Here is a 16387-nt window from a genome sequence, read left to right as displayed (position 1 = left end):
GATGAAAATCACTACGGCTACCTTTCAGCGGATGGTGGACTGACTTCTAGATGGGTTCCAAGACTATACCTGCGCATATCTTGATGATATTGCCATCTTCAGCAATACCTGGCAGGAGCACTTGGCCATATAGGAGCGGTTCTAGACAGAATCAGGGAGGCAGGCTTGACATTGAAACCTGCTAAATGTAGTATAGGGATGGCCGAGGTCCAGTACCTTGGGCACCGAGTAGGTTGTGGTACGCAAAAGCCAGAGCCAGCCAAAGTAGAGGCCATAGCCTAATGGCCCACCCCAAGGACTAAGACTCAGGTGTTAGCTTTTCTAGGGACAGCGGGGTACTATAGGAAGTTTATCCCCAATTACAGCGCCCTAGCCAAACCCCTCACTGACCTGACCCGTAAGAGCCTTCCCCGCCAAGTAACCTGGACCCCGGAGTGTGAGCAGGCATTCCAACACCTGAAAAATGCACTTGTTAATGCCCCTGTCTTGGCAGCTCCCAATCCAACTAAACGTTTTCTTGTTCACACAGACGCTTCTATGTTTGGATTGGGGGCAGTACTGAGCCAAGTCGGGGCCGATGGTGGAGAACATCCCGTGGCTTACATCAGTCGGAAGTTATTACCCAGAGAAGTAAGCTACGCTGCCATCGAGAAGGAATGCCTGCCTGTGGTGTGGGCCCTGAAGAAGTTGCAGCCGTATTTGTATGGACAGCCCTTTTTCTTGCTCACGGATCACAACCCGTTGGTCTGGCTGAACCGGGTGGCTGGGGACAATGCCAGGCTGCTGCGCTGGAGTTTGGCGCTGCAGCCTTTTGACTTTAACATTCAGTACCGGCCGTGAAAAAAAAAAAGGAAAAGCTGACGGGTTGTCTAAACAAACTGACTTGGAAGAATGATTCGTGAGCAACCCTGGACATCCCCAAGCCGATCCGTGGTGGATCAGATTGTGTATCCTGGCTTGTGGGCAAGGGGGAGCAGTGTAGCGGATTGCATAGGGCTGTCAGCAGAATGATGTGTTAAAATGTGTTTAGTTAATTTTCCTGCTATGTAGTACTATTGTATGCAGTATTCGTCTGGTTGTTCGGTAAAACTCCTCCGTTCCGTATACGAACAAACTACCGAACAATCAGACCTCCCCAGAGTGAAGTATGCCTCCCATTACCTCTCGCAACAATGTTGCAATTCAGTAATGGTCAATTAAGCGAAAGGTATCTATGTTCCCTGGGTGGCCACCGTTCGGGATACAAACATGTGGCCGCGGCCATCTTACCATACGAACGCTCAGCGGGGTTTGGTCGAAAGAATCCCACGAACAAGGGGATTCACATGAATCCATCCCAGCCTGTGTAACCCATTGCTTTCGTGTGTGTAACGGATCGCCTGGCACCCCGACTGGGTACCTCCGTTAATGGATGCTCCTAGTGCTTCCTGAGGACTCCAAGCACTCTGGCAGACACCACAATCACCGAATCCGAGAAACCTTTTAAATTCTCCCAAGCATATGAATGCTGTAGACCATTGAATAGGAACCATACGAATAGGCTTGTACTCCTAGCAGTCAACTGGAACAGCATACAATAAATCCTTCCCCCAATAATGAGACGACACATCACTTTGAGGGTAAAACAGGAACTCTGGACTGGCTCATCCAGCCTGGCTTTTATTTCCAACTCACACATACAGGCCACACCCAGGGGGAGGCATAAAAGAACCAATGACATAGATGTTACCTCCCACACATCCCCTCCCCTTAGTGTGACACATAATCCCATTATGCATACAGTGTAAAATATACTTTTACACAACTTTCATAACTTTAAAACCATACATCACATTCACATAAAAATACATATCCACAATCAATCCATTCAGGGGAACAACATATTAAAAAATAGCATGAATCCGACCAGGGGTTCAAAAGTTACTAAAAGTATCTTTTGTTCCTTTCTGGCTGGCAGAAAAACATCCCACAATGCACCCTGGTTTCCTCCCTTCTGCCCTGGAGTTAATTGGAGAAGTAATCCAATTACCCAGGACTAAAGGCAGACTCCATTAACCACATGGTTGCAAAACAACATAAAACACTTTAAAATACATAAAGTCACATTTACACATAACACACAGACATTTCACCTATCCCCAGATAGCTGGGATCTGCACGCACAAAACTACCGACTAGTGTGCAGATCCTACTCACACAGTACAATTGCCATGGAGCTAAAGTCTTTCCCATAGTCTTTCATTATATGAATAGGCTCCATGGTATGGCTATCTGGGGTATCACATTCCCATAAAGTCTGGTCCATAGTCCAAAGTCAAGAGGCGGGCAATCAGCCCCCTCCAAGGACACGTGGCGAGGTCGGTTTCGCCACACTTCTCCCCTTTACCCCCCAGACTAACAGGGTACTTGACCTCCTGCCGGTCAGTGCCCTTGTTAGTCCAGCAGCCCACCCACAAGACAGAAACAGCAGAGCAGCCCACCCACAATAAACACTGTTACTACACCTGGGTGAGGGAGAATCTTGTCCAGGTTCAGGTGCCTCACCACGGCTGTGTGGGGGACTGGTAGGCTGCCTTGGTAGGTTGCTGAGGGGGCAGAGACCAGCGGTACTCTGTCCTGTTGCCAGCACTACCACAGGAGTAGTCTGGTTGGAGCCTGGTTGCTGGAGACCGACTGTCTCCCCTTTAAATACACCGCTCTGCTGGGGGAGACCGACTGTCTCCCCTTGAGTTACACCGCTCTGCTGCTGGAGACCGACTGTCTCCCCTTGAGTTACACAGCTCTGCTGCTGGACACCGACTGTCTCCCCTTTAGTTACACAGCTCTGCTGCTGGAGACAGACTGTCTCCCCTTTGGCTAAACAGCCCTGTTGTGGGGGGGCAGGACCGACCGTCCCTACCCCCTGTGCTGAAAGTGCAGAGACCACGGTCCCATCTGCACAGGTGTGGGGCTTACAGTCTCCCCCTGGTACATTAAGCTGCCGCTGGGGAGAGGTGGTAACCAGCTCCTCTCCCATTAGAACACTCTGCCGCTGGGGAATGGAGACTGGGCTCTCTATTCCCTGTACATTAATGATCCGCCGCTGGGGAGAGGTGGTAACAATCTCCTCTCCCATGCATACTTCCCGTCTCTGCGGAGGGAGACCGACTGTCTCTCCTCCCAGCACAGAGTCCTGCTGTGGGGGAAAGGGGGCTGGGCTCTCTATTCCTTGCTGGATACTCTGCCGCTGGGGAATGGAGACCGGGCTCCCAATTCCCAACAAATCACACTGCCACTGGGGAGGGAGGACGGCTCCTTCAGCTCCCTGTAACTTGGGCGCAGAGACCACGGTCCCATCTGCGCTGGTGTGGGGCTTACGGTCTCCCCTTGGTGGGTTAGGCTGCCGCTGGAGAGAGGGTGTAACAAGCTCCTCTCTCTGAACTGTAACCTGCCGCTGGGGATCTGGGCCGACTGCCCAGCATCCCTGTAGGGCCGGTAGAGAGACCTCGATCCCATCTCCACCTGCCATCTGTGGGTCTCTCCAGGACCAGTCTATGAGGTCCCCTACTTCTGCAACTGGTAGTGAAGCAGGGGGTACCTCTGCCGCGTTTTCCCAGCTATAGGCTAGCAGGTCTGGGTCTGCCACCCAGTTTTCCCGGTCTGCGTCCCTGCTCTGCGGCTGGCAGGAATTTAATAGTTCTACATAGTCCATCTCCAGCTCTCGTTCCATGGCAGCGAAACGGCGGAGGTCTTCTCCCAGTCCAATAGATCTCGGGCCCTGTATCATCTCACCTCGGTAATGAAAGATAGCCCAGTACCGTGACTCTGCTGGACTGCCGAAGTCGACATCCTCCACTAAGGCTTTCCACAACAGGCCAGGGCTTGTGTAGTTCTCCCCCTCTGGCTGGATGCCCTCTGCCCTCCACGTCTCTGGCTGGACAGTGCACCACCACAGTGCCCGGTATGAGGCGTCCAGGCTCAGTTCCCTTTCCACGAGGTACTCGAGTTGTCTTACCCGCTGCCCTCCAGGTTGGTCTCCCAGAAGTGGCATCCGCCAGGCCATTTGTTCCTCCAACTGGTATGCGACACCAGGAAGGCGCTGCTGCCGTTGATACTGGACTTCCTCCAGGGCATCGTACCATAATTCTTTCCGGGCATTATCTCTCCATTCTAATTCACTCTCTTCCTCAGGTGTGTGTGTTGCCCAGGGGTCTACGAACCCCATTTTCCCAAATCTTTGTGTAGACAGGGACGCTGTAGGCACACTAGCGTCGCCCTCAATTTGTAAATCCAAACGTACTGTGTCTCCGAGCTGCTTTACCTCGCACTAGGACGCCATCCCACCGCTGCCACCACTGTAACGGATCGCCTGGCAGCCCGACTGGGTACCTCCGTTAATGGATGCTCCTAGTGCTTCCTGAGGACTCCAAGCACTCTGGCAGACACCACAATCACCGAATCCGAGAAACCTTTTAAATTCTCCCAAGCATATGAATGCTGTAGACCATTGAATAGGAACCATACGAATAGGCTTGTACTTCTAGCAGTCAACTGGAACAGCATACAATAAATCCTTCCCCCAATAATGAGACGACACATCACTTTGAGGGTAAAACAGGAACTCTGGACTGGCTCATCCAGCCTGGCTTTTATTTCCAACTCACACATACAGGCCACACCCAGGGGGAGGCATAAAAGAACCAATGACATAGATGTTACCTCCCACACATCCCCTCCCCTTAGTGTGACACATAATCCCATTATGCATACAGTGTAAAATATACTTTTACACAACTTTCATAACTTTAAAACCATACATCACATTCACATAAAAATTACATATCCACAATCAATCCATTCAGGGGAACAACATATTAAAAAATAGCATGAATCCGACCAGGGGTTCAAAAGTTACTAAAAGTATCTTTTGTTCCTTTCTGGCTGGCAGAAAAACATCCCACAATGCACCCTGGTTTCCTCCCTTCTGCCCTGGAGTTAATTGGAGAAGTAATCCAATTACCCAGGACTAAAGGCAGACTCCATTAACCACATGGTTGCAAAACAACATAAAACACTTTAAAATACATAAAGTCACATTTACACATAACACACAGACATTTCACCTATCCCCAGATAGCTGGGATCTGCACGCACAAAACTACCGAATAGCGCGCAGATCCTACTCACACAGTACAATTGCCATGGAGCTAAAGTCTTTCCCATAGTCTTTCATTATATGAATAGGCTCCATGGTATGGCTATCTGGGGTATCACATTCCCATAAAGTCTGGTCCATAGTCCAAAGGCAAGAGGCGGGCAATCAGCCCCCTCCAAGGACACGTGGCGAGGTCGGTTTCGCCACAGTGTGTTTTTTTCCCTTTTGTCTGTTTGAGACCGACCACAGGGCCAGAATGTGTTAAACGAACTTTTTAATACCTCCATAAATTTCCGGAACCCCTGGTCCGATCCGCGTGATTTTTAAGTATGTTGATCACCCAGATCAGGGCTACCAGGGGATATGGAAGGGGTAAATCCAGGAAACTGGGAAAACTGTGTCCTGCATAATGGGATTATGTGTCATGCTGAGGGAGGAGAAGTGTGGGTGGCAACTCTAATACTACTGGTTACTGTACTAATTATTGTGGGTGTCTCCCTTGCATGGGAGAAATGCTTAAAAGCCAAGTGTGTGGAATAAAAGTTGAGTTCTGCTCCTGATGCTGTGTGTCGTCCAGTCATTGGGAAACGTAATGGGATACTTTTGGATTACTTTACTAACCGTGGATATTATTCTGCCTCACTTGGATTACCATCAGAGATAGTCTGTTAGAGACCAGCACTCCGCTTCACATATATATATATATATATATATATATATATATATATACGTGTGTGTGTGTGTGTGTGTATATATATATATATATATATATATATATATATATATATATATATATATATATATGTGTGTGTTGTAGTTGCTGGATATTGTTAAGGCGGATTGTTTTGTAGTTGCTGAGTAAAGGACATTATGTTGTAGTTGCTGGTTATTGTTAAGGCGGATTGGTATAATATTCTCTTGTATTTCTGCACATAGCGAGCAGGGTATCTATCCGGAGGAGGTGAATGGAGTAGTGAAGGGAGCTGTGACAGGCCTGATACTGGGTTGGGTGTACGGCGGGATCCCAGCGGCAAGACATAGCAAGGAGAGATACATCCAGCAGAGCCAGGCCGAAATCTATTATAACCGAGTAGATGCTGTGGTAAGACAGGGCATGGATAGTAATCATTTTATATCCACTGTACCCTGCTGTTACACTCATACCTCACTCTGTATCCACCGTACCTTACTGTTACACTCATACCTCACTCTGTATCCACCGTACCTTACTGTTACTCATACCTCACTCTGTATCCACCGTACCTTACTGTTCCACTCATACCTCACTCTGTATCCACCGCACCCTCCTGTTACACTCATACCTCACTCTGTATCCACCGTACCTTACTGTTACACTCATACCTCACTCTGTATCCACAGCACCCTCCTGTTACACTCATACCTCACTCTGTATCCACCGCACCTTACTGTTACACTCATACCCCACTCTGTATCCACCGTACCTTACTGTTACACTCATACCTCACTCTGTATCCACAGCACCTTCCTGTTACACTCATACCTTACTCTGTATCCACCGTACCTTACTGTTACACTCATACCTCACTCTGTATCCACCGTACCTTACTGTTACTCATACCTCACTCTGTATCCACCGTACCTTACTGTTACTCATACCTCACTCTGTATCCACCGTACCTTACTGTTACACTCATACCTCACTCTGTATCCACCGCACCCTCCTGTTACTCATACCTCACTCTGTATCCACCGTACCTTACTGTTACACTCATACCCCACTCTGTATCCACCGTACCTTACTGTTACACTCATACCTCACTCTGTATCCACCGCACCCTCCTGTTACACTCATACCCCACTCTGTATCCACCGTACCTTACTGTTACACTCATACCTCACTCTGTATCCACCGTACCTTACTGTTACACTCGAACCCCACTCTGTATCCACCGTACCTTACTGTTACACTCGAACCCCACTCTGTATCCACCGTACCTTACTGTTACACTCGAACCCCACTCTGTATACACCGTACTCTCTTACTCTTTTATTGGGGTCCCCTCTTATTTCTCCCAGTCCGTTTTCTGCCATATTTAGCATTGATCTTTCCCTTCTCCAGCGCTCTGCACATAACGCTGCTCTTCGAGGATTTATTCGCTACGGTTGGCGCTGGGGATGGAGAGTGGCCATGTTTGTAACCTTTTTCAAGTAAGTTTCACTGTCAACTCGCTTTATATCGCCATAAAGTGTCTGTAATCCTTCTCTGTAATTCCAGTTCAGTCAGTACGTGTTGTGTAGTGCGAGCAGTGACTGTAATCCTTCTCTGTAATTCCAGTTCAGTCAGTACAGGGCTGTCTGTTTATCGGGATGAAGTTGCTTTGAGTCATTTTGCAGCCGCAGGAGGTAAGTCTCTACGAGGTAGTTCGATGCCATTCTGCTCCGCAGGGCTTGCTGCTCACGATGACCTGTCCTGTGTTCTTATTACAGCTCTCACTGGTGGGCTCTTTCGAATAAATATGGGTCTCCGAGGCCTGCTGGGTGGCTCAATATTAGGAGCTTTACTCGGGTGAGTTACCTTGTGTGGTATTTGTCTGTGTGGTTGGGATGTGACCCTTCTGGGTGTGTCCACATTTGCTAGAGTAGATATGGTGATATTCTCTCTACTCTTTCAGTTGTTATGTTAGTCTTGTCCTGGACTTATCCTCACTTACTGTACCATATCCACACAGTGACCTCACTTACCATACCATATCCACAGTGACCTCACCATAACAGATCCACACAGTGACCTCACATACCGTACCATATCCACACAGTGACCTCACTTACATTACCATATTTACACCGTCACCTCACTTACCATACCATATCCACAGTGACCTCACCGTATCCACACAATCTCCTGACCATACCGTATCCACACAGTGACCTCACTTACCGTACCGTATTCCCACAGTGACCTCACTTACCCGTACCGTATCCACACAATCACCTTACTTACCCGTACTGTATCCACACAGTATTCTCACTTTGTAGCGGAGAGCTGATATCCCACAGCTATTCTCCACTTAAGATCCCAGTGAGGCTCAGGAACAAGACAATTGTAAATCCACAAGCAAAGTTTCCAGCAGGCAAAGTGATACAGCAAAATCCCAACAGCACTCCCAATAACTGGACGACACACAGTTTCAGGAGCAGAACTAAAATCTTTTAATCACACACTTTCTTATAAAGGGTTCTCCCTTGCAAGGGAGGGATTTACAGTAATCAGTACAATGACCAATAGTACAGTAGTTACCTCCCATACCTCTCCTCCCCTCAGTGTGACACATAATCCACTTATAACTAGTACATTTTTACCCCTATTCTGGATGTACCCCAAAACAGCCTGGTACAGTTATTTAAATGGTATCCCCTGGTAGCATTGATCTGGGTGACCAACATATCCAAAATTCACCCAGATCGGACCAGGGGTTCGGGAGTTAGGTGGAGGGTATAATTTGACCGACCGCACACGAGGTGGTATCCGAAAAGGGTTCCAAACATTTTGGCCCTGCGGTCGGTCTTCGTTCAGGAGGTGAATTGCATAGAAAATACTGCCATCCATGGTTCACTTTCCCTTTATACGAATACCCTCGTTCGGTACTTTAAAACTACCGAACGGGGTTCTAATCAACCTTCCCGTTCGGGAGTTATGGAACTCTGGAGGTCTCAGCGGTGTTCGGGTAATCGAGTGGCCGATTTGAGTTCCAGACACTCGACGACCAAACACCGCTGAGATTCGTATGCGTAAGATGGCCGCCGCCATGTGTACGCATACGAACGGCGACCACCCAGATACATACATAACGAGCCTGTTATCCTGCGGTCAGAGAAAGTGTGAAACTTAATAGCTGCCACACTTCTCTCTGGGGTGGTCCACCAGTTCGGTAGTTTCCCTTCGTATAGTGTACGGATGGAAACTACCGGACAACATACGTTAAACACCTAGAGATACACTAGTAATGCGAAAACTACGATACGAATCACATACTGAACACGGTTACATAGGAATAGTACAGGACAGGCTTAATGCATTCCGCTACACACTTACCGTACCGTATCCACACAGTCACCTCACTTACCCGTACCGCATCCACACAGTCACCTCACTTACCCGTACCGTATCCACACAGTCACCTCACTTACCCGTACCGTATCCACACAGTCACCTCACTTACCCGTACCGTATCCACACAGTCACCTCACTTACCCGTACCGTATCCACACAGTCACCTCACTTACCCGTACCGTATCCACACAGTCACCTCACTTACCCGTACCGTATCCACAGTCACCTCACTTACCCGTACCGTATCCACACAGTCGCCTCACTTACCCGTACCGTATCCACACAGTCGCCTCACTTACCCGTACCGTATCCACACAGTCGCCTCACTTACCCGTACCGTATCCACACAGTCGCCTCACTTACCCGTACCGTATCCACACAGTCGCCTCACTTACCCGTACCGTATCCACACAGTCGCCTCACTTACCCGTACCGTATCCACACAGTCGCCTCACTTACCCGTACCGTATCCACACAGTCGCCTCACTTACCCGTACCGTATCCACACAGTCGCCTCACTTACCCGTACCGTATCCACACAGTCGCCTCACTTACCCGTACCGTGTCCACACAGTCGCCTCACTTACCCGTACCGTGTCTACACAGTCCCTCACTTACCCGTACCGTATCCACACAGTCACCTCACTTACCCGTACCGTATCCACACAGTCACCTCACTTACCCGTACCGTATCCACACAGTCACCTCACTTACCCATACCGTATCCACACAGTCACCTCACTTACCCGTACCGTATCCACACAGTCACCTCACTTACCCGTACCGTATCCACACAGTCACCTCACTTACCCGTACCGTATCCACACAGTCACCTCACTTACCCGTACCGTATCCACACAGTCACCTCACTTACCCGTACCGTATCCACACAGTCACCTCACTTACCCGTACCGTATCCACACAGTCACCTCACTTACCCGTACCGTATCCACACAGTCACCTCACTTACCCGTACCGTATCCACACAGTCACCTCACTTACCCGTACCGTATCCACACAGTCACCTCACTTACCCGTACCGTATCCACACAGTCACCTCACTTACCCGTACCGTATCCACACAGTCACCTCACTTACCCGTACCGTATCCACACAGTCACCTCACTTACCCGTACCGTATCCACACAGTCACCTCACTTACCCGTACCGTATCCACACAGTCACCTCACTTACCCGTACCGTATCCACACAGTCACCTCACTTACCCGTACCGTATCCACACAGTCACCTCACTTACCCGTACCGTATCCACACAGTCACCTCACTTACCCGTACCGTATCCACACAGTCACCTCACTTACCCGTACCGTATCCACACAGTCACCTCACTTACCCGTACCGTATCCACACAGTCACCTCACTTACCCGTACCGTATCCACACAGTCACCTCACTTACCCGTACCGTATCCACACAGTCACCTCACTTACCCGTACCGTATCCACACAGTCACCTCACTTACCCGTACCGTATCCACACAGTCACCTCACTTACCCGTACCGTATCCACACAGTCACCTCACTTACCCGTACCGTATCCACACAGTCACCTCACTTACCCGTACCGTATCCACACAGTCACCTCACTTACCCGTACCGTATCCACACAGTCACCTCACTTACCCGTACCGTATCCACACAGTCACCTCACTTACCCGTACCGTATCCACACAGTCACCTCACTTACCCGTACCGTATCCACACAGTCACCTCACTTACCCGTACCGTATCCACAGTCACCTCACTTACCCGTACCGTATCCACACAGTCGCCTCACTTACCCGTACCGTATCCACACAGTCGCCTCACTTACCCGTACCGTATCCACACAGTCGCCTCACTTACCCGTACCGTATCCACACAGTCGCCTCACTTACCCGTACCGTATCCACACAGTCGCCTCACTTACCCGTACCGTATCCACACAGTCGCCTCACTTACCCGTACCGTATCCACACAGTCGCCTCACTTACCCGTACCGTATCCACACAGTCGCCTCACTTACCCGTACCGTATCCACACAGTCGCCTCACTTACCCGTACCGTATCCACACAGTCGCCTCACTTACCCGTACCGTGTCCACACAGTCGCCTCACTTACCCGTACCGTGTCCACACAGTCCCTCACTTACCCGTACCGTATCCACACAGTCACCTCACTTACCCGTACCGTATCCACACAGTCACCTCACTTACCCGTACCGTATCCACACAGTCACCTCACTTACCCGTACCGTATCCACACAGTCACCTCACTTACCCGTACCGTATCCACACAGTCACCTCACTTACCCGTACCGTATCCACACAGTCACCTCACTTACCCGTACCGTATCCACACAGTCACCTCACTTACCCGTACCGTATCCACACAGTCACCTCACTTACCCGTACCGTATCCACACAGTCACCTCACTTACCCGTACCGTATCCACACAGTCACCTCACTTACCCGTACCGTATCCACACAGTCACCTCACTTACCCGTACCGTATCCACACAGTCACCTCACTTACCCGTACCGTATCCACACAGTCACCTCACTTACCCGTACCGTATCCACACAGTCACCTCACTTACCCGTACCGTATCCACACAGTCACCTCACTTACCCGTACCGTATCCACACAGTCACCTCACTTACCCGTACCGTATCCACACAGTCACCTCACTTACCCGTACCGTATCCACACAGTCACCTCACTTACCCGTACCGTATCCACACAGTCACCTCACTTACCCGTACCGTATCCACACAGTCACCTCACTTACCCGTACCGTATCCACACAGTCACCTCACTTACCCGTACCGTATCCACACAGTCACCTCACTTACCCGTACCGTATCCACACAGTCACCTCACTTACCCGTACCGTATCCACACAGTCACCTCACTTACCCGTACCGTATCCACACAGTCACCTCACTTACCCGTACCGTATCCACACAGTCACCTCACTTACCCGTACCGTATCCACACAGTCACCTCACTTACCCGTACCGTATCCACACAGTCACCTCACTTACCCGTACCGTATCCACACAGTCACCTCACTTACCCGTACCGTATCCACACAGTCACCTCACTTACCCGTACCGTATCCACACAGTCACCTCACTTACCCGTACCGTATCCACACAGTCACCTCACTTACCCGTACCGTATCCACACAGTCACCTCACTTACCCGTACCGTATCCACACAGTCACCTCACTTACCCGTACCGTATCCACACAGTCACCTCACTTACCCGTACCGTATCCACACAGTCACCTCACTTACCCGTACCGTATCCACACAGTCACCTCACTTACCCGTACCGTATCCACACAGTCACCTCACTTACCCGTACCGTATCCACACAGTCACCTCACTTACCCGTACCGTATCCACACAGTCACCTCACTTACCCGTACCGTATCCACACAGTCACCTCACTTACCCGTACCGTATCCACACAGTCACCTCACTTACCCGTACCGTATCCACACAGTCACCTCACTTACCCGTACCGTATCCACACAGTCACCTCACTTATCGTACTTTATCCAGACCGTGACCTCACTTACCCCACCGTATCCAGACAGTAACTGTGACGGACCGCCTGGCCCCCCGACCGGGTGCCTCCACCAATCGATGCTTCCTAGCTGATGCTAAGGACCATAAGCACCGGACACCGTAACCCCTTAGCCGCCGTAGCTTGGCTGGGGTCTCGCCGTCCCTTCCCACCCTGGATCCAGCTCCCAGTGGGAAGGCCTCTCCTCCAAGAGAGTATAGCTGTGAAGCTCTTGTAAGAGCTAGTTGTTTTTCCTGTCCTATTGTTTTCCAGCAGGGCGTTCCAACTGGATTAGTGAGATCTGAGCGCTTTTCGGACATATTGTGCGCTCAGATCCAAGCTATCTGGGGATATGTTGGACATATAGGTTAAACATTGTATTATAAGAGTTATGTATTTTTATGTGGTTTTTGTAACAGTTTTGACTTAGAGATAATTATCTCCAGGTACAGGGGAGAAATAAGTTACCACACCCACTTAAGCCAATTATCTTCAGGATAGAGGAGAAGATAGACCGGCTGCACAGCCTAAATCTGTGGAACTGTTAAGGGCAGGAAATCCATGCTTGCAGATTTCCATGGGGCCATGGACAGGAAGGGGCCCGGTCGCGCTGTTTAAGCGCCACAGCGCCCGACCGGGCCCCTGCTGACACATGCTCCCCGGGTGGCCCTTAGTGCATGGGTCACCTGGGTGGCCTCCTCAGTGTGCGGGAGCTGCACCGCCCGGTCCATAGGGGCTGCGCAAATCACGGAGCAGCTGCTCTGGGCCCCACAGGAGCAACTGGGCCCGGGGCAGCTGCCCCGTTTTCCCCGCGTTAAAGACGGCCCTGATTGTACGTTTTTTATGTTTATAAAAAATACTGTTATCATTAGGAGGTTTGTTCAATAAAATTTGAATTCTACTCTTAATAGTTGATAACATGAGAATTATGCTGACTGTTATTTACATCAATTATTTAGGTAAATGAGAAAAATAGCATTTGTATAATATTATGTGTTCCTTATGTATTTTCTCCTACATGTGCTGAGGAATTACTGCATGGAGGCCATCTTTTGAATACTAAGTACTATTCTTGAATTGCCTTCATCCTCTCACATTTTATATATATTTAGGGTATATCACCTAAATAGTTATTCTAGATACACTGCTCCACTCTCATTTATTGCTTGGGGGCATGTTGTCGTTCTCTTTGTATGGAAGCTCAGTCCTTTACTTATTTATAGTAAACCCCCCTCTGTTTGCACCTTTTAGGGTCCCCACTGGTGCCCTAATTTCAGGGTTGCAGACTCTCTCTGGGGAGAACATTCGGGAGAAGAAGCGCAGAGACAAACAATCATTGTACGAGCAGAAACTGGAGGAATGGTGAGCGGATAGATCTAGTCTTTCTATTAATCAGACATCCCTTGTAAATGTGAGAATGACGCTTGCCTACATTCTGCCCCAAGGAGTGCCCGTCTGGAGATCACAGATTTGGTTCTGCAGGAAATGGGAGCAGCTCAGATGGATTCAGCTGAGAATCACTTGGAGAAAATTGAAGAACTGTTAAATCTCCCTCAAAACCCAATGACCGAACCCAAAGTGGAGAAATGATCCGCTAACTGTGCCGGGGGGACTCTGGTTAAATTGGGCGCAGTATGAGTCTGGATTACTGCATGTTTCACACTGACAGCCAGACAATATTCTCTTGTCATCTGTCATCACTGATATGGAAAATCCTGTCTTATCGCTCCAGTAAATGGTTGCTGTTTGCACAGAGTATCGAACTTTTATCAAAAATAAATGTATATGGACGTTTCTTCTTCTGTTATGTCTTTCCAGCAATAAACGAAGAAATAGTCTCAGCTAAATTGTCGCTCTGAGCCTGTATCTCCTCCTTGCAGGGGCGGACTGACTGGTCGGGCACTTCGGACATGGTCCGAGGGCCCGGCCGGGAGGAGGGCCCGCCATCAGGGGGCCCGGCGGCAGGGCCAGATTGGCCGGGGGCCGGCCGCGTTCAGGGCCGGCACTTTAAATGCTGCAGCCGCCTGAGCGCTCTGTTAAGAGCCTCAGGTGGCTGCAGCACAGCTTCTCCCCTCCACTGTAGCGTGGCCGAGCTGCTTTCCGGTCCGCGGTGCCCGGCCGGAGTGACAGGAAGTGCACACTGAGCGTGCACCTTCCTATCACTCCGGCCGGGCACAGCGGACCGGAGAGCAGCTCGGCCACGCTACAGGGGAGGGGGTAAGAGGAAGGGGGGGGGGGTAAGAAGAGAGGGAGGGGGGAGTAAGAAGAGAGGGAGGGGGGAGTAAGAAGAGAGGGAGGGGGGAGTAAGAAGAGAGGGAGGGGGGAGTAAGAAGAGAGGGAGGGGGGAGTAAGAAGAGGGGGAGGGGGGGAGTAAGAAGAGAGGGAGGGGGGGAGTAAGAAAAGGGAGGGGGGAGGGGGGAAGAAGAGGGGGGAAGTAAGAAGAAGAGGGGGGAGGGGGAAGTAAGAAGAGGGGGAGGGGGGTGGGGGGAGGGGGAAGTAAGAAGAGGGGGAGGGGGGTAAGGGTAGTGGGGAGTAAGAAGAGGGGGGAGGGGGAAGTAAGAAGAGGGGGGAAGAAGAGGGGGAGTGGGGAGTAAGAAGAGGAGAAGGGGGGAGTAAGAAAGAGTGGAGATAAGAAGAAGGGGGATAAGAAGAACAGGTGGGGGAGTAAGAAGAACAAGGGGGGGAGTAAGAAGAACACAGGGGGGGTGAGGAGAGCACAGGGTGGGTGAGTGTGAGAAGAGACCGCTAGGGGAGGGTGGGGGAGAGGAGAGACCACTAAGGGGCAGGGGAGAGCTCTAAGGGACAGAAGGGACAGCTCTATAGGACAGGGGGCAAGACAGGGAGCTCTTTCACACAACGCGCACACACACACACACACACACACAATGCAACCCTACACACAGAAACAACATGCTTCTCTTACACACAGAGAAACACACAATGCATCCATTACACACACACACACACACACACACACAATGCAACCCTTACACACAAAGACAATGCATCCTTTGCACACATACACAGAAACACACAATGCAAACTCTTACACACACATGCAAACACACACTGCTTTTCTTACATACACACAGAAACACAATGCATCTCTTACATTCAATGCACACACATACAGACACACACCTTGCATCCCTTATGCATACAAACACAGATTCACACAATGCATCCCTTACACACAACCAGAAACACACAATACATCCCTTATACACAAATGCACACTGCTTCCACTACACACAAACACACTGCATCACCTACACAAACTGGTATCCCTATACACTACATTTCATAAGCACACATATTAGATCCTCTACAATAACACATAACACATCCCCTACACACTCCACTCCCTGTGAGCGAACTCATGGGTGGGTGGAACATATAAGTGGACTTATGAGTGGGCCTTATAGGCATACTCACCGTCAGGCCCTGGGGCCCAGACCTTGAGCTGTGTAAGGGGCCCCCAAAAAATGGAGCTGCTTCCAATTCTCCCAGAACATTGAATTTTGTGACCACAGTTGCAAACTGCCTCCAGAGATCCTGTTCTACACCAGACCAGTGGAGCCAA

General features: G+C 50.0%; 1 protein-coding gene across 1 annotated transcript in view; it reads left to right on the top strand.

Annotated features, from left to right (window-relative positions):
• The window catches only part of TIMMDC1 (translocase of inner mitochondrial membrane domain containing 1), a 29470-nt gene extending 14825 nt beyond the window's left edge, over positions 1 to 14645 (top strand). The window contains exons 3-8 of the mRNA XM_063441802.1: positions 6071 to 6236; positions 7236 to 7324; positions 7452 to 7519; positions 7604 to 7682; positions 14056 to 14166; positions 14250 to 14645. Of these exons, the coding sequence (XP_063297872.1) occupies positions 6071 to 6236; positions 7236 to 7324; positions 7452 to 7519; positions 7604 to 7682; positions 14056 to 14166; positions 14250 to 14394 (658 nt within the window). The 3' untranslated portion in view covers positions 14395 to 14645. The remainder of the gene's footprint in view (positions 1 to 6070; positions 6237 to 7235; positions 7325 to 7451; positions 7520 to 7603; positions 7683 to 14055; positions 14167 to 14249) is intronic.
• Positions 14646 to 16387: the final 1742 nt, after the last annotated feature.

Source organism: Pelobates fuscus, chromosome 1 (assembly GCF_036172605.1).
Source record: "Pelobates fuscus isolate aPelFus1 chromosome 1, aPelFus1.pri, whole genome shotgun sequence".
NCBI lineage: Eukaryota > Metazoa > Chordata > Amphibia > Anura > Pelobatidae > Pelobates > Pelobates fuscus.
This window is presented reverse-complemented; position numbering and strand designations above follow the sequence as displayed.